Consider the following 22,158-nt stretch of genomic DNA (forward strand, 5'->3'; position numbering starts at 1 on the left):
GATCTCAGGGTTCTGGGATCGAGCCCCACGTTGGGGTCCCTGCTCAGAGGGGAGCCTGCTTCTCCCTCTCCCTCTCCCTCTCCCTCTGTACTTGCCCTCAAATAAAGAAAATATTTATTAAAAAAATAAAGTCTAAGGAATAACTGCTAGTTGAATGCTACTTACTACAAAAAAATTAAATATAATTAATGACATGGAAGGGTTAGTTTTTCTCTAAGAAGATTCATTTTCATTGACTAGAAATATAATGTAAAGACTACTTACATATAAATAAAACAGAACATATTTATTTATTAAGATACAGATTTTGGGCGCCTGGGTGGCTCAGTGGGTTAAGCCGCTGCCTTCGGCTCAGGTCATGATCTCAGGGTCCTGGGATCGAGTCCCGCATCGGGCTCTCTGCTCAGCGGGGAGCCTGCTTCCTCCTCTCTCTCTGCCTGCCTCTCTGCCTACTTGTGTTCTCTGTCAAATAAATAAATAAAGAATCTTAAAAAAAAAAAAAAATACAGATTTTTAAATGACATTAGCTGGATTTTCTTCCTGGAAAGAAAGGACTCATTCTAGCATTTTCTGTGTGCCTGGCATTTTTCTAAGATACCGGACACACAGATTATTTCCTCAAGGAGCTCTTGTTTGCCCTGAGAACATATTTATGACTCTAGTCAGGTGGGGGGAACTTCAGTAATACCTCTAGATCCCTGACCACAACTGTGACAAGAATATTCATACAGAGCATAGTCCTGGTACCCTGCCTGAGTGACTTTAATAGTTAAAATCATATACCTGAAATGTTTCATAAAGTGTTTTCTGCCTTCAACTTATATCCATTATGCCATGAAGATGCCTTTCCGACATGAAGATGGAGAGAAGTAGGGAAAGGGAGATGGGGAAAGAGTGAATGATGAGTATTTGTGAAGACATGATACTAAGGTCTTGGGCGTGTTGTCTCCGTCAGTCTGTACAACACAGCTATGCAGGAAAACGCTGTTATTACCCCCATGTTATGCATGACAAAACCGAGTCTTAGGTAAGTACTTTCTCCCAAGAACCCATACCAGAAATGATCTGGGGTATCACATCAATATCAACTATAACCTGATTTCCTAAATAGCCGTATTTTTGTGTCCCCAACAACTTACGCAGCTCCGTTGCCCCATTTCCTGGAAACTGACGGCGTGCTCAATGCTGGCTTCCTTCATAACTGCTGGCTCACCGGGGCCTCACAGCAAACCCTGAAAGACAAGGAGTATTAGCTCTGTGTTAGAGAGGGAGAAATTAAGGCTCAGGAAGCTCAGGCGACTTGCCTAAAGTCACCCTACCTGCGAGTCAGGGGAGCCAGGAGTCAAACCCTGGTCTAACTCCAAAATCCACACATTCCCTCTGACTCTGCACATTTACATTGTAGAGGATCCCTCATTCTAATCCACTATATTGACAACCACTGAGCCCATTGTGCTTCCGACACTCGTGGTTGCTTCCCAGGGTACCCAGACAGGTTATGCATCATCAGAAATTGCCAGGTCAAGGGGAAATTAGGACCCCAAATCGAGACCCCACTACACCTGCTTCGGCACACCCTCCTTCCCAGGCAGTGGCCCCTGTGGTGGAACCACATCCCTCAAGGGAGGGGGGGCTCTTTTCAATTTATCATCCTTGCTGTCTGGGGCGGCCTCAGTCTTTAGAACCACAGCTCTCTCCAGTCTCTTCCCTTTTCCTCCATAAAACTTCCTGGGGTAGAGGGGAGCCAGCCTTGAGTTATCTGGGGGTAAAAGAAGTGCCTTCATGGAAGATCTTTTGCTGGATGCTTGTGGCAACCTGAACCCCAGACCCTGTTGGATAAACCAGCTCAAGAAAGCTCATGTCCGGACTGAAACTGTGCGGCTTTCTTGACACTGACCTACCCTGCTCCTCATTCGGGCCACAACCTACACTACAGAGGGGTCTGTTCCCGTTCAGGTCCAGAGTCCTATGGAATGTGCTGTGTCAGTATGGTAGAAATGGGAAGAGGAAGGGTCTGCAGTCAACCATGCTTGGCTTTGAATCCTCTGAGTAGTGGTTAAGTCTGTGCAAAGCCCCAGTCTCTGCACCTTGCAGGGGGCACTGGAAACAGTCTCAGAGGAGTAAATGAGCAGCGTGCGTGGGGCACTTAGCGGTTCAGTAGCCAGTCTGGGTTAGCATCCTGGCTCCGCCACTGGGCTAGTCTTGCTCACATAAGGTATTATCAGATCCTTTTATGGAGAGACTCCCAAAGTAATAACACAGATTCATCAGCCACGGTTGGCATCTCCGACAGCCAGCTGAAAGTCCTGGGCATGGAGACCCAGGATCTTTGAAATGCCTGAAGTTCAACTGGGACATCCTTCTTTCTGCTCAAATGGGCCAGGGGGAGAAATGGTCCTATCCCGGAATTAGGAGACCTAGCCCAGCGGGCTGACACCACCAGCACGTTGCAAGAACAACCAGCCAAGGAGACATGAGGGCACGGTCTCGGGTGTTGGTAAAGACGAGCCTGATTGACTTGGGCCGGAGGAAGAGCGATTGAGAGCAGGACAAGATCACTGGGTAGAAGGGGCTGGTGATCAGGGCCGAAGGACCAGCTGGAAGAGAATCTCTACCTGCTGTCAGGGCACCGCTCACAGAGGGACAGTGACAGCTGTGACCAAGACGATCATAGTGTTATCTTCTGCATGGGTGATGACTGCTTACCTGGAACCCTTGGTGTGTCCTTGACTTTGGAGCTCTGTGACCTCTGAGTGGCTGAGGACTCAGCCAGGGGTTTTTTTTCGTGAGCTGTAGGCTGAAAGCAAGTGTTTTTGTCCCGTGGCCTCTTCCAGGTCTGCCTCCCCAGGGCTCAGGACGGATGAATGGACACTGGGCTCTTCTCTAGAACGTAAGCATCTAGGTCACATTCCTCTGGAAGACAGCTGAGCCTGCTAGTGCAGAGACTGGGGAGATCGTGGAGTTTTCTAGAGGAAAGCTTGCACATTAAACCCCTGGGATGCCCTCCAAGAGACCACCTGCTGTCCCGTGCACATCGTGAGCTGTAGGACAAGGGGAATTGGAGGAAAGGACAAACAGCCTCTTCATTCTTATTCCGTTCTTTCCTGTCTAGACCCAGAGCTTCCAGTTCTCTGAAGCAGGCCCAGTTGTGTGGAAATCTAAGGCAGCCTAATAACACCAAGCGTTAGCATCTCACCCTGGGTGCTCCTTCCCATTTGACAAGCTCTCCTTTTCAAATTCTTGTTTCATCGTGTAGCCTAGCAATTTAGCAGCTTTGGAGAAGGTCAAGTGTGTTCTCTGCAGCTCCTCATTTGGGCCACGACTAGCAAGATGCACTGGGCAAGGCTCAGAGGCCCTGAGCACCTTGCAGCCTCTCACAGACCTTAGGCTCAGACTGGCCGACAGCTCAGTGGAATGTGCTCCCGAGGCAGGAGGGGAGGACAGTGGGGGGAGGGGGGAGAGGGGAAGGGGAGGAGGGGGGCCCCGGAAGGACCCTGCGGATGAGAGGAAGCAGATACCTCTAAAGCTGGGTTTGGGTCAGCCTCCTGACATAGCAGCAATTTTTTACGACAAACATTTAGCAAGAATAACCTGAGGTCTTCAAAAACCAGAGTACTGAGGATTAATATGCTCAGTATTAATAAAATAACAAATTATTAACATTTGATTTAGTAAAGATACTTGTTAACATGTGTAATGTATTCATAGATGTTCATAAATTGAATACTAATGATTAATGTTGAATATATTATCATCAAAACATGAACTATTAATCAAATATATAATGAAACATTAGATATTTTCGTAAATATTTATCTGTGATTTTATTTAGGCTGCCTAGTTGTTGGTTTCTCTTATTCCTGATATTTAAAAACTCTCGTTAGGTTAAGTGAAGGACCATTTGGAGAAATAGAGACCAAGTAAATATGTGGAAATTAAGTGTATTCAGAGAGCAATGAGGAGATAAGACCTGTGGATGTAAGCATTGGTATAAAACATAAAAAGTGAAAATTTCAAAGTGGCAAAATACAACTTAATTTAAGCAAAATTTTTTTTGGCTTTTTTAAAACCAAACTTTCTTTCCTTGAACTCTTCTTAAATTTTTTTACTGAGATGTAATTGATACATAGCATTACATTAATTTCAGGTGTATTCCAGGGGATTTGTGTGTATTGTGAAACGCTCATCGCAGTAAGACTAGTTAACGTCCGTCATTATGCTTAGTAAAATGATGTATTCTAAACATGTTTTCCTAAGTCTCTCCTGATTTGTGGTAATCAAAGTATGTTACATTTCACTGAGATTATACATGATGTGTACGTTATTACAACGTGATTGTAATGGAGCTCTATGGATCAGGAGAGCTGCTACTAAATTTTACCTAACAGATGCAGCAAGATATTTGAACAGGGTTTTTCTTTTACTATTATGTCATTGGAGCATAAAGTAATAAGTAGTATAAGAAAATCCGTGAGGGTTGAAAAACTGGTTCCTATGGCTTGTGCAACATTTGCAAATTTTCATTTTTGTTATAATAAAAAGTTCGGTCTTTGCATTGTAATTTATGTTTTTCGGAGTCAGATGGAGCATTACTGAATTTAAACCCCAGTGTGGTGTGGGGTTTCAGACGGTCTAGTTCCTGAATTCTAATAGATGCGCTAAAGGCAGAGATTTTAAGCTGATTTTCTTTTTCTTTTAAAGATTTTATTTACTTATTTGACAGAGAGAGATCACAGGTAGATAGAGAGGCAGGCAGAGAGAGAGAGGGAAGCAGGCTCCCTGCTGAGCAGAGAGCCCGATGCGGGACTCGATCCCAGGACCCTGAGATCATGACCTGAGCCGAAGGCAGCGGCTTAACCCACTGAGCCACCCAGGCGCCCCCTGATCTTCTTTTTTATGTATCATACCTACTTATGATAAGACAATAAGGCTTCCCTTATGTTTCAGTCTGCAGTGAGGTTCTGGTTGCCTGTGTAATTTACCTGTGTGCCTATGACAACATTTTTATGAATAGCGCAAGATTGGAGAGAACAAATCGGATGTCACTTAATACTAGAGAGCCATATCCATTTACTCAGGACCAGGTTGATTCACAAAGGAGTGGGGTATTCACTATGATAAAAATGCAGCTTTTTCCTCATCTCAGCAAGAGGCCATTACAGAGGAGCTCACCTAGTAGCATCTGTGCTGTGTCCCCTTTGGAGGATTTCATCGTCACTCTCCTGGCGTCAGGTAAGAGCCCTTTTCCAGGAATTACTCATCACCCATTCTCTTACCCTGGTCTACGGCCATCGTTTCACGTAATTACCACCAAAGGGCTATTTTCCTGTTTTCTGTTGATGCAATTACGTTATATTAACCAATATTCGATAATACTCTGCGATGTGTACCCTTGTGGACCTCAAGATCTGAGTAAAATCCCTCAGATTTAACGCTCTGAGAAGTTACGCTGCAGTTCCTTTAGACGGTAATTACGTTTAATACCAGATGGTTTCCTGCAATCTAACTTTTCTATAATGAATGAAAATAATTTGAAGACTCATAGGCCTCTCTCTTTCATTACAGAATGTACAGGCTTTTCCCACACCCTTGTTCTGGAACATTAAGAAAGAAGATATGGAGAGAGAGAAGAAAGAAACAGAGGACCCCCTGCTAGTATTTCTATAAACAACTAGTGGTGTTTAAAGGCTAATAAAGCTCCAAAGATCTCTCTTACAACTATAATCTTTGGGCCAATTTTAAAATATTTTAGATGGAAGAATTTCAAGAAAAACAGAGACAATTTCTTAAGACATGATTCTCTTCCGTCGACCTCCATAAAAGATTATATATATATGGCTGTCATGTAAGGGGTAATTGAAATTCCAAAGCACAAAGGCAATGCAGAGAGGGGGGTAAAAAAAAAAAAAAAGAATCAATCTTTCATATGTTTTTTTCAAAGGCTTGGCAAGAAACCAGGGGTAATATTTTTGCAACTGGGAATGTGTGTTTGTTGAAGAATATTCCCACATTTGAATCATCATCAGGGGTCCTAGTCTTGTTTGACTTTCAAAGGTAGAGAGGGCATAACATTAACCCCAACTGGGAAAAGGAAAATGCCTCACTGTAATTCTCCTCTAGGGAGCAGGAATAAAAGGATTACATATGCCTGCATCATGGAGAATTTCCTCACTCAGACAAGACAAAAGACTTCATTATTTTTCACCAGACACTTGAAGCTTTGTGCCTCCCTGTACCAGAAGACAGGCAGAGCAGTTTTTTCTACTAAACCACTAGATGGGGTTTCTAAGAAACTTGCCCTTGTGAAGAGATACGGACAAGACAGTGAAGACCTGATACCATGACTGTGTGGTCCGCCCCCTAAGAAAAGCCAGACTTCGCCTGAAGTTCGTGGTGTGTGTTTTCAGTATGATCGGCTTCGCTTTCTCTCTAGACATCAAATAAATGAATGTTTTCATCCTGAAAATGTATTTCTTTTATCTTTGGGTGAGGCTGAAAAACATCTAAATTCTCATAAAAAATTTAAAGTGGCAAAATATAACTTAATTGAATATTCAAATACTTTTCCCTCTGACTAGGTCTATCACTGAGTAACTTTAATGACATGTACATCTCACTTCTTATTGATAAAGTTATAAAAGTCTCAAAGTCCTTACTTACATTTCAGCGCTGTAGTAGATTTCGTGTTAAGATACTGTTCATGGAGACCACGTTCCCAGTGACAGATCAGACCCGCCTCTTAAGAGATTGAAATGAACTCAGTTCTGCCTCATGTTGACTTGTAGGTTTCCCTTAATAGCGTCGCATAGAATATAAAGATTTATAAATTTTCGACTTGCGAGAAGCAGTGTCTAATTTTTTTTTCATTCCTGTCTCAGGGCCTCCTTTCTTACGGGCGTGCAGCCCATCACTTGTGGAGTCTAGTATTCTAACTGGAGATAAAATTAAAGTTCACTTTCCCTTTCAAAAGCATTTTTCAAACACATGCTGTGCTGTTTGTGATTATTGCCTTGTTTCAGACGTGTGAAGTGATCAAGAGACGTTAAAATATTGGATCTTCACAAAATTTCAAGATTCATTCGTTTCACAAATATTTATTGAGCACCTACTGTGTGCAAGGTGAACAACGTGAGCAACAGTGATGATAACTGTATTAGTTACCAACTGCTGTGTAACAAGTTACACCCAAAGCTTGTGATTGAAACAGTGGAGATTAATCTCAAAGTCTCCGTCGGAACTGGGGTGTGGCTTAGCTGGGTCTCGCACTAGGCAGCACAGGCATTTTGACTTGTTTCAGAGGAATCCCCTTCCTCACTCACTCTCCCATTCTTAATAAGGTTTAGTTCCCCATAAGCAGTTAGATTAATGTTTCGGTTGCTTCCTCTCACACTGTGAGCAGATGGCCACTTTGTTCCTTGAGAAGAGGATATCTCTATTGTACCTCTGTAGAATGTAGTCCTCTACCCTCTGTAGGATGATGTTTTTTTAAAAAATTTATTTATTTATTTATTTATTTATTTATTTATTTGACACAGAGAGATCACAAGTAGGCAGAGAGGCAGGCAGAGAGAGGGGGAGGAAGCAGGCTCCCCGCTGAGCAGAGAGCCGGATGTGGGGCTCGATCCCAGGACCCTGGGTCATGACCTGAGCCGAAGGCAGAGGCTTAACCGACTGAGCCACCCAGGCGCCCCTGTAGAATGATTTAATACCAGCTGTGACCTGGGACAACATGGCAGCCTGCTTCGGCTGAGCCAGCAAGTGAGGGGCAAGGGACAACGGGGAAGATGCAATGCGTCTTTTGTGACCTACCGCGTCCCGATTGCCTCATACTTGTTAAGAGCAAGTCACTACGTCCTACCCACATTCTTGCCTTACGCCAGGGCATGAAAACCAGGAGGCGGGATCGTTGGGGGCCATCTGAGAAACACCTGCACGGGACATTGCAGGTGTTGATCTGAGAGATCACTGTGCTCGCCATAATACCACGGCAGGTTTATTGAGGACGGATGTGTGGAGACGCGTGAAGAGGCTCGCGCTAGTCCTAGTATCGCTCTTGCTCAGGGGCAGAGCAGAGAAGGCTTACCTTCCAGTAAGACCCTCTGTCACACTCGCTTTTCTGTCCTCCACCCCCGTAGAACGTTTTAATACCAATCATGATACGGGACAAGATAGAAAAGTAAATAACAGCCACTAAAATGTAGACGAAGGGTTGGTGTTTCCAAAGAGGAGCGCATTCATGATCATAGCTGGTCCTCCCAGCTCCCTGCGAGGCTGGCGGAAAGGGTGGTGGTGGTCTCCGTTCTACCCAGAGGACACGGAGGCTCAGGGAATGCCTGTCCCCCGGCCTGAGGTCCCACGACCAGCCAGAGGCAAGATTGGAACTGCATGGTTCTAAACCTCGTGTGTTCTCAAGACAGGCGTCCAGTCGAAGGGGAACTTTCTGTCTGAGCTCTGCTGCCAGGTGTGAAAGTTCTAACCTACTGCGCTGTTTGGACCTTGAAACTAGCAAGTTCCAGATGCAGCCCCGCTCCCCGCCTCAGCCTCGGTATAGCTGCACCTCTCTGCTTCGGGTTCCCTCCTTCTCTCCATCACTCTGCCCGGGAGAGTGCCAGCCCCCGCTCCTCCTGGGAACGCGGGGACGAGTGCTCAGACCCTCCCTAAAGAGCTCTCGAGGGAGGTGACCAGGGATGACAAAACGTCACGAACATTAATAACTTGCTGCAGGAGCATGGGACATAAAGCACTTTCCTATGCTTTCGCGTGAGTGAATATTCATGTCTCCCTTCCTGTTCCTTCTCAGAACCCATTTATGTCAAAGTTTGTAATTATATTACTCATGTCAGAAACACCGTTTGATATTCGCCGTTTGGATGACAGTGTATGCTTGTGTGTAATGCAATTGTATTTCCTCGTAAAAATAACAAAGCAGGGGCTTACCATACTTTTGTGTGAACCTTGGCACCTTGTATTAGAGAATGTATAACCTCTTAGTGGAATGCAGTAGAGCCAGATTGAAGTGAATAATTTTCTACCAAGCCTGTTATTTTCCAAAATAGCAAAATATTTTACGTTATCAAAGAACGTGACAGTGGCTTATGTAGAAGGCTGTTTTACTTCTGCGGAAGCATCCTGATGTGGCCTTCTTTCTGTACGTGCTTCAACGTCCAGGTGTCCTCAGGGCGGATGGGTTACGCAGCTTCTTTTCCTCGCTCCCTGCCTGCCCCCTCCAACCCCAGGTTTATGTCCTGCCGTCGGAGTTCCTCCCTTTATCTGTAGGAAAGCCCTTTTTTGGCAGCTGGTACTTTTGCATAATGTAATTAGATGTTTCCCATATGTTTTCTTCTAGACAGATTTATGTATCTGTAGAAGAGTTGTTTCTTCTGTGCCATTACCTGTTGTTTCTGTGGGGAAGCTGTTATAGATAAAGAGCCGGTTTTTAACTATAATGGATGCGGTACCCAGAAAAGAATTTTGAGTTTTGAGTTTAGTAAGATCCACCACTGTCCTTAGTAGAGAAAAAAAGCCTTGAGGAGTCTCCAAATGAACTGTGCGTCATGTGCCCCCACTCCCCCCGACCCCTGCAAACTGCCTTCACCTAAATGTTTATTTAGCAATTTGCTAGATCAAGGCAGCCCCTGGTTTACCGCTAAGAAGCTCTTGCATTTCCCAAAAAATTTCCTACTTCAAAAACCCCAGATGCTCAAAGGAAAGAGTGAGATATCACAGCGTTTGGTTTAAGAGACTCCACAAGAGTTGAGTTGCCCATGAAGATGGAGACCGTTGCTGACCTTTGTCTTGGCACAGATGTGAGGGCAGTCCTGGGGTGTGGGGCTGGAACAGGGGCTCGGAGATAGTTGCGCTGAGCCAGAGGCACCAAAGGGGACCTCAGAACGCCAAGGGCAGAGGGCTGCCTCTGCCTGATTTCACTCTGCTCAGGTTACGTGGGGACCTTTGCAGTTCTGGGAGAAGAGGTGGCGGGTGAGCAGCTTCTGCTCAGAGAAGGCAAAGCTCCGGCAGGGCCCCCCAGCGAGGAAATGGAAACCACGAAGGTGTCTGCTTGACTCAAAGGCAACTCTGAAGCCACCTGTTACACGATTTAGCTGGCCCAAGTTACTGAGGAGTTTGTTCTTTTGCTCATCATTTCCGATTTGAAATTGTACTAACAAACACTGTTACATACTCAGAGGAAAGTGATCGGAAGAAGAAATGAAAGCCAGCGGTTTTCTATATCCTACCCGTCAGAGTAGTTGTCTCAGTCTGATTCAACACACGATTTCTGCTGGCAGGGTACAGCTAAAAGCCAGCCTCCCCCGCCACTCCCCAACCCCGGTCACCCTGACCTTCTCATCCAGAGAACAAAGATTCACATGTCACAGCACAGCTGAAACTTCCACCCATTTTACTGTCATGTTCCGAATTCTCCGGCCCCCGGCGGGAAAGAAAGGGCTGGTCTTGAGCCAGAGGAAAGGAGCTGCTCTCTGCTCTGCAGCCGTGTTGCTAGTGGAGGGGGTGGGAGGGATGCCCTTGCGTGTGGACTCTTTCCGACAGCGGCTGCACCTCCCACCATGGACACCTTCCTGTCTTGCTGGGTCAGAGGACGGAGTCTCAGCAGGCTCCACAGAGCCACCCCAGGGGACATGGGTGTGTTGCACTGACGTGGATGTTGGGAAACCCATGAGGTTCTGGAGTCCGTAGATGTGGTCCTAACTCTTCCCCAGCGAGAATGCCCACGCATGCTCAGACTGGGCTGTGGGGCACGTCCCACAGCCCTGTGTCATAGGCAACTCGGGGCCAGTGTCATCTCTCCACGCCAAACAGAGCAGGGATGGCCAGGTCGAACGCGTGGACTGCATTCAAGTTGCATGTGTTTTGTATGTAAGCCCTAATAGCTCAGCTACGTTGGCGGTGGGGGCGGGGGGGGGGGAGGATTCTTACGGCAAAAAATAAAGGTTACTAAGACCATGACTAAAGGTTAAGTTCTGATGTTTACACAAATGGCAAGATCTGTAAATCTGTGGCAAGACAACACAGCTTTCCAAATAGACGTTCTCCGGATGCTTCATCATTTCCAGCCTTTGGTCCAAAGAACAGTTCTTAGTCTATGTACATTGTTCGAGATCGTGCTAAAGCTTGGGGAGCTCAGCCTGACTTACAAATGCGTCTTCCTGCAGGACACTGTCCTGGTCCTGTAAATAAGCCCATTCTCTGTCTCTCACTGCCATAAATCCTTGGCGTTCGATAAAATTTTGACTTTGGATTTTACGTAGAAATGCTCCGTGGTGCTTATTAAACCAAGGAGAGTGATGTGGTGAGGATGGCTTCCTGAAATGCATTTACATTCATTGAATTAGCGTGATTTTCATAGGTATTTGCCATGATTATCTTCATTGGCATCAGCGGTATTTTTAATTACTCGAATATACACTTGCTATCATAAGAGCGGCTTGCAAGTGTGCTAAAGAAAGACATGGGTCTTTTTCTTGAAAATCTTGACTCTGAGACAGACAATGATAATCTAATTCAAAGGCAATCTAGAAATGCATTTTAGGAAACATAAGTATGAAAGTTTCATGTAATGCAGTGACAAAAGTCATGTGTTCAGGTATTGAACAAACACGGCATCGTAAAATTTGCATAACATAAGACCCTGATATTTTAAGTCTGTGAGTTTTCTTTGAAATCAGGGTCTTATCCTCACTTTACCAATCAGAAAACTGAACCCAAAGGTCACTCACCTAGTCGGTGGCCGTGTCGCCTGTGGGACACAGGTCTCTGAGCCTCTGTATTATTTTCTCTCCACTTGACTGCTCCGTCAAGGGAATTGCTGTCATTTCCAGATGGAGGGAACTTTCTGGAAGAGGAATTTTGTTTTCTTTTCCCATCGTTCACACCCCAGGTGTTGAGTCACCCAATTATCTTCCCTCATTAACAAATCTGAAACTATACCAGCCCAGGTATGGTTTCAAGGGGGCACGTTTTAAAAAAAGTCTTCAGAGTTCCGTGGTTTGCAAAGAAAGAGGTAACCGGTTACCTATAAGCCACGGACTTTAGACTGAGGTTTCCTAGGTATTAATCTCAGCTTTCATTACCTCTATCAGTCACTTTTGCCTCCAGTTTTATGTTTTCCTACTTCCCTGGAGTTCTGCAGAATCTCCTTAGGACATAGACTCTGCATCCCAGGGGCCTGGGTGGACAAATCCTCCCCCAAAGGGTTGCTGTTAGAAACCCCCTTGTCTAAATTCAAAACCAACATCATTCCTACCTATGACGAGGCTTGTGGGACCCTGACGGGAGCTGTTTCCTGGGGTGGGGGGAGGTCGTGGCGGGTGGGAGCTTTCTGTCTATTTCCCGGTCCGCCATGTAGCTGTGGTGGTTCTGCTTTGTAAGTGTTCTTGACACCGAGCCTCAAGTCCATTTTCCTTCATGGTCATGTGTCATTTGCTGTGTTTTGCCTTATCATTGGTGTTCCCTTAAAAATAATAAGAGTAATGAGCAGTAATGTATTATTCATCCCAAGTGTACAGATCACGCATTTATCTCGGGCTCCTTTTTTTTTTTTTTTTTTTTTTTTTTTCTAGAGCCTGCACTCGACAGCGCATGCTGAGCGGATCATTTGAGGGGCAGCCTGCAAAGGAAAGGTCAATTCTCAGTGTGCAGCATCATATCCGCCAGGAGCGCAGGTAAATACACCAGGAGACAAAGCTGCAGAGAAAACAAGGAAAGGAGTTTTGCAGGATATGGTCTCGGTGCACCACCCCGGTTGGCAGACAGGCGTGCAGGAGGAACTTTGTTCTATTTGCTGATGGCAACAATGAAACCCACAATCAGATTCAAAGAGTCAAAAAAAAAAAAAATCTTTCAAAAACCTTTTCCTTGGTGATGGTCACCTTCTTACTTTTAAGATCAGAAGGAAAAATTTGCAATTTGTGAGATGAGCTCAAAGGCATTTGAATAAACGAAAGCTTTCACTACAAAAAGAAATAATAAGCATTTGTGATGGTATCAGAAAAGTTACTTTATTTTGTTCTTAAAAGGGCCATGGCTCAAAAGTCAAAATTTGGTCTTGGATGTACTGACAAGTTGGTTGTGGTTGTTTTAGGTCACTGAGACACGGATCCAACAGCCAGAGGATCAGCAGGGGGAAATCTCTTGAAACCCTGACTCAAGATGTAAGTTCTCAGCAATGCTTTGGAGTTGGGAAGCATGATTATGAAAATGTATTTAAATTACAGTTTAGAACATTCTAGCACCTGGGTCCTTCTGTCACATTGACCTGTTTCTGTAAGAATTTGTATCAGAGGGAATCAGGAAACTCAGGAAGCAAATGGAATGGCCAGTACCAAAGAGTGACCATTAACTGTTCAAAAATACAGACATCCCACAAAACAAGTCTTCATTAAGTTAGTAACCCAAAAGTGACATGTCACTTGCCTTTGACTGACATTAAAGGTATGTAAAGTATTTTATAGAATTGATTTGTACCATAACTTTAAACCTTTACTAAAATTTCAAAATATTCTGGAATCTAGTTCCAGTGTCTATAACTTCAGGGCTTTACCTACTAGGAAATACAATCTTATTTCTAGAAGAATTTTTCTTTCAATGACTGAATACTAGTTCCCCAGAATTTCTTTGCTTTTAGACTCTAGGTCGTCTGTTGATTTATTAACGAACTAAAAAAAATTATCAAGTATTTATTATGTGCCTGGCCCTGTTCTAAGTGAGGAGAAGCAGTGGGGAAACAAGACAAAATCCTCTGCCTTCCAGGAAGTTATATCCCAGTAAAAGAGACAAAGACTAAGCAAGGAAACAAACACATAATCATTTCTGGAAGTGTTTTTTTTACTTATTTTCCATCATACCTTCACTGCTGTGACAATTTTGCTCTGCATTATAAAGAAAAATAAAATGATATAAAGAAATCAAAGGTGTAGATTTGGGGGCAGGGAATGTTCGAGAAGATGGTCAGTGTTCAGGCCTCTATATTATTAGACCAGAGACCTGAACAAAGAGAAGAAACAAGCCACATGAAAACCCAGGGAAACCCACAGAGGCAGAAGTCTAACCTCTGGGTTAGACTCACCAGCAGCTGTATCATGCCGAGATTTCTAAGAGACTTGCAAAGCACATATCAAATAATTATCACTGGTGATGCCCTCATTAAAATATAGGTCTTAAGTAGAGTCTAGCTACACTGGCTAAGAAAGCCGAGTCCTGAATGTTCACAGCCATGAATGGCATTGGAGAAAGGAGGTCCCGCAAGAGAAAGGCAGCAAGCCTTAGGGTTTTATGGGTTTTGTTTGTCTTTTTCACCACTTTACCTGTCCTTTCTTCAGTTTCTGGAGTTTCCAGAATAATCCAACTGCTTTCAATTTTAGTATATGTGCTGCCGAAGCGAGCACCCAACTGCTTTCAATTGGTGGAAACTGTTAGTGTAGATTCTCCTAAGTATTCCAAGCACAACTGACAACAGGTGATGAGAACACCTGGTACCATCATCACCACTTTGCAAGGTTCTAACTGGTGTGCACATCTATTAACACCATGGTTTTTAAGCCAGAGTTCTATCCAGTATGATCTGCCATATTGTTTACATAGAATTGTGATCAGATCCAACGTAGAGCCCATGTACGCATGACCTGGGGACCAGGCATGTTGCGTGGAGAAGACTTCAAGGAGAAAATTCAGAGAGGCAACACTAGTTCAAAGCACTTTCCTTCAGTGTGATTCCCTAGAAATAGATAGTCTAAGGAGCCAAACTAGAACATGGCTTTGAAAATACGTATTTAAATATACATGGTGAATGGTCCTACCAGCATAGTCTCAATTCCAGAGGCTTAGTTCTTCTTCAAAGATTTTTTCTTCTATTTATTACACAGACATGTGATGAAAACAAATCCCCCACCTTCTCCATAGCAAGAGATGATGAGACTGCTAATTTCCTACAAAATAACTTCGGATGTCTTTTCCTGCATAACAGAAGCAATGTAAAATAGAGAACTTCACCTGTCTCACTCATTCCCAATGATAGAAGATACAGATAAGGAAATCTAAGGCATACTTGTGACAGTTATCTGTTAGGTTATTTGAGCAATGGCTGTCCATGTCCCAAGGAGTGAGAACCAGAGCTGGGGTCCCGCATGATCAGGCCGCCTTCCAGCCCTCTGACCCCAATGTCTCCTACCCTGGGGCTTGCCCTCTTGACTCCACCCATGGGGTGTCTTGGCTGTTCCATGGACACACAGCTGTTCCCTGCGCATGAGGACCCACCCCTCCTCTGGAAAAGCACATTTCTGCAGATGCCCCATGGCCTGTAGATCCTTCTCTCATCTTCGCTCAAATAACAGCTTCTTATTGAGGCCTGCTGTGACTGGCCAAACGTGGAGCCTTCTAGCACTCGTACTCTCTGCCCCCCCCCTTTTTTTTTTTTTACCATGGTCCTAAACATCTTCTATCTACATCGGCTGTATTGTCATTCAGTTTTTATCTGTCTCCCCTGACTAGATCATCAGCCCCGCAAGAGCTGGATTTTATCCTTTCTTTTTGCTTTTTTGCCACATCCCCAGCACTACAACAGTGCCTGGCACATAACTGGTCTTCAATAAATATTTTTATTGGAAAATAGACACCCTTTCGAAGGCAAAAATACCCTTGCTAAGAGGACTGTGGTTCATTAAAAATACATATATTATGATAAAGATATTTATTTACTACCTTACATTAATAAATAAAGATATTTATTTCAGCTTTTCCAAAAACTATCTTTCTGGGCCTTCAAAAAAAATCTTCCAGTTTGATGTGCCTTCTTTTATTGTATTTCTAGCATTCCAATACAGTGAGATATAGAAACGCACAAAGAGAAGACAGTGAAATCAAGATGATCCAGGAAAAAAAGGAACAAGCAGAAATGAAAAGGTACGGGGCACGATGACGGTCTTCCTGGGCTGTTGCTCTGGAATGCCAGCCTTTCCCTCAGCCTTCCTATCTGTGGATTTCCCCTTCCAGGAAAGTGCAGGAAGAGGAGCTGAGAGAGAATCACCCCTACTTCGACAAGCCGCTGTTCATCGTTGGACGGGAGCACAGGTTCAGAAACTTCTGCCGGGTGGTGGTCCGGGCACGCTTCAACGCGTGAGTACATCCACTTCAGCTGGGTGTTCGACCTGCGGCGTACAAACAGCAGGGGGGTTGTCACACCAGGAAGAAGGAAACGTGTAATCCTAATGGGGTCACGAGATAAACCGTGGGCTAATTAACCACGCTGCTCCTCTTGGCCGAGGGGCCGACCTGGTGGAAAACAAAACGAAGGTTGCAAGTCGTTAACATTTATATAAAACTCACGTTTTATAAAACACCGAACAGTCATTTTTATGTGCCGATTTTAACAGCCACCCAGTACGTTTCTGTTGGTGTTACCAACTCCACATTTTGTTTCGGAAATTCTGAACCAAGAGTGGACTGAATGACATAGGGAAGGTCATTGCCCACACCTTCTTTCAGACTTGTAGTTTCTTTGTGGTGAAAATACCTTGATTGGATTATTCTGGAATAATGTAAAATACAATGATGTGAAATAGAAGTAAAGTTGACTAGTGCTTCCATTACCAATTGTTATGAGAAGACAGCCCGCCGGCCGGTGTCTCTGTCCCTGCCCACATGGAAGAGCTGTGTTATGAGGCCATCGGTGTGGTCGACCAGGAGGACACTGCGTTTGTGACAACGCAAGGCAATGTCAGCAGGCGACCAGTAGATGAAATAGAATTTTTGTCCTGCTTAACTTCAGTAAATATCCTAAAGACCTTAAGAGTCTTGGAGGAAGTGTGAAAGCTTTCCATCTAAATAGTTAAGTCTTCCCCAATGCTATTATTAGTAGCATATCATAATTGCTATGTGTTATGGGCTGAACTGTGTGTGTCCCCCTGCCCGCAAAAATCACATACTGAAACCTTAACCCCTAGTACCTCAGAATGTGAGTTTATTTGGAAATAGCCCCTTTAAAGAGGTAATTAAATTAAAATGAGGTGATTAAGGTGGCCCTAATCCAGTATGACTGTTGTCCTTATAAGAGGAGGACATTTGGACATAGCCACTTACAGAGGGGAGACAACGTGAAGACATAGGGAGAAGATGGCCATCTACAAACCAAGGAGGGAGACCTAGAACAGGTCCTTCCCTCACAGCCCCCAGGAGAAACCAACCCTGCCCACACCTTCTGTTCAGACTTCTTGCCTCCAGAACTGAGAAAAAATGTTACTATTGTTTCACCACTCACTCTGTGCTACTTTGTTACAACAGCTTTAGGAAACTAATACAGTGTGGTGATATTCCAGGACTGAAGGCACCTCAGGAACCTCTGGTGTCATTTGTATTCCCCCCTCCTCCAACAGAGGAGGACACTTAGGTTAGCAGTGGTTAAGGGCTTGGCGCAGGGCCATGAGCTAGCTTATGACTCCCTCTGGCTGGCCATCTAGTGTTCTCTCAGATGTTCTAGCAAGACCCTCACCATTTAAAGCACCTGAGTCATAGTGATTCAAACTTCCCTGAGTTTTCACATAGTAAAGAAAGAAGCTGGAGTTTGAGAGTTGATTTGATCCGTTCCTCAAGTAAGTGTTTCATCTGTATTTAGCCTGTTGGCTGCCTCCACACCAACACCTAACTGCTAATTCTCCACTTCATTTAGTGTGGACCTACTCCCTTTTGTCACCTCCGCAGCTGACATGGACCAAGGGAGACTCTTGTACTTGGGAGCACACACACACAGACCACCATGGGCTCCCCGAAAGTGAAACTTCGAACTGGGGCCCCAAGAAATTCCACATAAATCACTCCACAAGATCAAAGTTAAATGCAGGGGGAAAGCTCCATTTAATTTCTGGAGGTTTAATTGAACAATCCTGAACTTTTTTCAAGAACTTTTTGAGGAAAGTTCTTGAAAGGCTAAGGCAGAGATTTTAACGGAGTGTTTTTAAATGGAAGTCAAAGTTTTGTCCCAACCATGTCAGAAACTGTTGACTGGATTCATGAATTCCCAAATCAAGTATTTTGAGGAATTTTTAACTTTACTCTCACAAACATCAAATTCTGATTTTTCTGTCATCTCATGTTCTCTGCCTTGGAAAGCCACACCGTTCCTGGAAATTGTACAGAGGATATGAAAGAGATTTTAGGTAGATAAGATGTTTATAAATACCGTGCTTCCAAGTGAGAGCACACTTGCTATGTTGCCCAGGTTTCTGCGTGTTGTCTCTTACAGATCTAAAACAGATCCCGTCACAGGAGCCGTGAAGAATACCAAGTACCATCAGCTTTAGTAAGCATCACAAAGCCCGTTTTCCATGCGCTTTTGAAAGTTCCATGTACTATTTTATGCTGCATAAAAATGTAAAGATTCTTGTTATTTTCTTGCCATATCGTGCTAGGAAATAGACAATGGGGGATTTCGAAATAAATGCCAGTCACAGGTATAGAATCACCGAAGGGTTTTCTGGGACCTGCATGGCCTTCCCTGAAGCGCCCCTTCCTCGTTGTGTTTGGTCTTTGGCAGTGACTTACTGGGGTTGGTGACTTACCTGGACTGGGTCATGATCATCGTGACCATCTGTTCCTGCATCTCCATGATGTTTGAGTCCCCCTTTCGAAGAGTCATGCATGCTCCGACGTTGCAGGTACGGCTGCCACATCTCAGCCCACAGTTCAGCAGAAAACTCGGGGCTGCGGGCTTTTCCCTTCTTGGTGACCCAGCTGCCTCCTGCCCATTTTAGATTGCTGAGTACGTGTTTGTGATATTCATGAGCATCGAGCTGAATCTGAAGATTATGGCAGATGGCCTCTTTTTCACTCCAACTGCTGTCATCAGGGACTTTGGCGGAGTCATGGACATATTTATATATCTTGTAAGTCTCCGCTTATTTCCTAAATGGAAGATGTTGTGGCTCTGAAAACTCTCCTGCCTTTTTCAGTACAAGAGAAAGATAGGCGAGTTCCAAAGGTTTAGATGTGATTACTGAGTAGTCTACCACTGGCAAATGAAGGGCACACATGTAGAAATCTAAATGAGGCATTCAAAATTTCCATGGATATGGTTCACATACATCAATCACATTCTTGTACGCGAAAGACATACATTAATAAGGCCTACGACAGAAATCTCATTTGCACCCCATAGTCCTGTGGCTCCCACACTAGAACAAACAGGCAAACAAACAGACAAAAACCCCCTCTCTCATACAATTGATTGATGGGCTCCTCATTGCCAAAAGCAACCAGACATGAGAGGGTTGGACCTTTCTTTCAATTCCAGCATACGAAATACCTGACAAGACCAGGTGACCGTTCAACTCTTCAGTTAAACAAAGTTGGGAAACCAGAGGAAAAGACTCAAAGAAATTTCATTTTTTCCCTGTGTCCAAGAAGGCATAAAGTTAATGTCTTTTCCAACATAACAAGGGGGATCATGACCACTAACATGCAGTATCTTTAGATCATCCATAAAATAGTGAGAATCAGGTCAAGCATGAGGGTTGGTATCCATGATCAAAGGAATTTCAACCTGCATTTTGAGTGTGTAAGTTAAAATAAGGAGCAGAGTGCACTGGGGGTACACATACACGCACACACACATACAGTATGGTCACCCCTATGTCATGCCCACGAACAGCTGACGACTTTCCTTGGGTGCCACTAACAGGGTAGATTGGGTTCAGAGCTCAGAGTTCAGAATTCAGAGATTGAATATATACCCAGTGAATGCTTGTCCTGTGGGCCATATGGAATCTCTTGCTCAAGGCCAGTTGTATGCACTTGGCTCTCAGTATAGAGAGCGAAGGATAAATTGTATAAACTCTAGGGATTTTTCCCCTCACTAGGTGAGCTTGATATTTCTCTGCTGGATGCCCCAAAATGTGCCTGCCGAATCGGGAGCTCAGCTTCTAATGGTTCTCCGGTGCCTGAGGCCTCTGCGGATATTCAAACTCGTGCCCCAGATGAGGAAAGTGGTTCGAGAACTTTTCAGTGGCTTCAAAGAAATTTTCTTGGTACGTGACGCTTGCCCGCTGCTTCTGGTTCGCACATTCTGGGTCTGGAATGAAACTAACGAGGGGGCCCAGGGAGTCTTGCTGGCGGAGGGCTAAGTCTGCGGTGTTTATCGCCAGGGGACTGTAAAGGCACTAACAAAACACAGCACACATTCGGAGCTTGACCCATGCATGCTCTGACTTGTTGGTACGTCTAATCCAATGAACATTTTTAGTGAAAGTAGGATGAAAGGAAGAATACAAGAGGTCCTATTTGCTAACAGTTCCATTCCTAACTCGTGACCCTAATTTTTATTCTGGGTTGCAGTTTCCTTATCTAGAAATTAAAGATAAGACTCCACACCATCTACTTCACAAATAGTAGCAGTTAACCCATTTGGGCTCCGTATTTTATTTTGCATGTCCCCAGTTTCTTAGAGCGTAGATTTTGTCTCTGATCTTTGGAGTGTTAACATAAAATGACTTAAAAAAATATGTAACATATAGGTATACCTCACTTTAAGTAGCCTGAGGATACAGGAATGAATACTTGAAAATGGGGAGAAAACATTCTTTTTAGTTGGGCAACCCTGATTGAGGGTCTTCCAAGAGCAATGCTGCAGAAAAAAAACGATGAGTTGGAAGCTCATTGCTCCCAATCATTACAGAAGGATCCGTGCCTTACAAAGGAGTGATCAAAGGATTCTTTTTATTATTGATGAGCTCTGCTCGTGCATGGAAAACGTGAATTAATTTACATAAGCTTATTTTACATCTTGCTTTCTAAAGACGCACCTACAGGGAGAGAGCAGCTGTGGTTACAGTTGATTCTAGGGTATTTTAAAGACGGGTTGGGAGATTTCCATAGGTACAGAGTCGCTAATATTTTTTTAAAGACATATTTGAAATCCCACATTTTCTTTGTGCTAAAACCACAACAAGGTGGCTTTTCACCCAGCTGGAACTGAAGGGAAAAAGGGTATTACCTGATATGCATGCATCTTGGAGCCGTGATAGAATTTAGCAAGGAATCTATTTGTGCCTTTCTCTTGATGATGTTTCTGTGTGATTTTAGTATATTTAAGGCATATGTTTAGATGATTTGATTCACCCGGGCCCCAGATCAGTGGTTTTGTTCAGTGTTTTCCCCTTTGCCGCTTTTCTCTGCTGAGACCAAGACACCGTCCAGCAGAGGGAGCACCAGTCAATTAACAGATTTGCTTTTCAGGACCCAATATCTCCCTCCTCTTGATGCCCTCACTGCTCACAAGAAAGCCAGACCACTGTCTCTTTCTAATTTATGTTCTGCTGATAGAGACAGGAATCCATTTAGAGAAAATGGGGAGAAATCTAATTATTCAAACACTTTTCTTCGGTTTCATTAAAGTGTTGATTCCAAAATCAGAAAAAACCCAAGCCATACCAAAAATATTTTCTTACCTAAAAAAGTATATATTTTCTTACCTGAAAGTCACATGTTTTTATTCCAAAATCCAAAAACTGTTGTTAGTTCCCTCCTTTTAACATTCCAGCAAGGCTAATTGAACGACCCGAGGTGGAAAAGTTAGATAATATCCTGAAAAGACCAAGGGTTTCATACTATGTTCTCTGAAAATTCATGTCCCTATCCCTGCTCAGATCAAGCCTACTCTTGAATTTCTTACCCAGAGATGTGACATCTCACCAATTATTTTTCAGGTCTCCATCCTTTTGTTGACATTAATGCTTGTTTTTGCAAGCTTTGGAGTTCAGCTTTTTGCGGGAAAACTGGCCAAGTGCAATGATCCCAACATTATTAGAAGGGTAAGATACTGCTTTCTGTCTTTTGGGATTTAAATTCTGGTAATTCGCCACCTCTAGGTCAGCACGTGCTGAGGCTACTTTGAGGACCCCTCATGAAACCAAGAATTCTCTTCCTGCCAACTCCTTCTGCCTAAAGCAAAAAAACCCCAAAACAAAACAAAACAAAAAACAGGCACTCTGTCTCTTCTGGCTAGCACAGGTTTGTGGGATTAAAAGCACACCCCAGATTATTCTACTCTCTCCCGCTGTTCTGGTGCGAGCCTCTGTTGATACCTGCAGCACACGCACCCAAGATTCCAGACGCTTGTAGCTGTGAGTCTCAGACGCTCTCCCTTTGGGCCTCCCC

General features: G+C 44.1%; 1 protein-coding gene across 3 annotated transcripts in view; it reads left to right on the forward strand.

Annotated features, from left to right (window-relative positions):
* Positions 1–22,158, forward strand: part of NALCN (sodium leak channel, non-selective) — a 313,018-nt gene that overhangs the window by 254,429 nt on the left and 36,431 nt on the right. For all 3 annotated transcript variants that reach the window (XM_032314978.1, XM_032314979.1, XM_032314980.1), the window contains 9 exons: positions 12,579–12,680; positions 13,100–13,169; positions 15,824–15,915; positions 16,006–16,128; positions 18,251–18,307; positions 18,542–18,662; positions 18,759–18,890; positions 19,863–20,030; positions 21,708–21,812. In XM_032314978.1, the coding sequence (XP_032170869.1) occupies positions 12,579–12,680; positions 13,100–13,169; positions 15,824–15,915; positions 16,006–16,128; positions 18,251–18,307; positions 18,542–18,662; positions 18,759–18,890; positions 19,863–20,030; positions 21,708–21,812 (970 nt within the window). The remainder of the gene's footprint in view (positions 1–12,578; positions 12,681–13,099; positions 13,170–15,823; positions 15,916–16,005; positions 16,129–18,250; positions 18,308–18,541; positions 18,663–18,758; positions 18,891–19,862; positions 20,031–21,707; positions 21,813–22,158) is intronic.

This window comes from Mustela erminea, chromosome 15 (genome assembly GCF_009829155.1).
Source record: "Mustela erminea isolate mMusErm1 chromosome 15, mMusErm1.Pri, whole genome shotgun sequence".
Classification (NCBI taxonomy): Eukaryota; Metazoa; Chordata; class Mammalia; order Carnivora; family Mustelidae; genus Mustela; species Mustela erminea.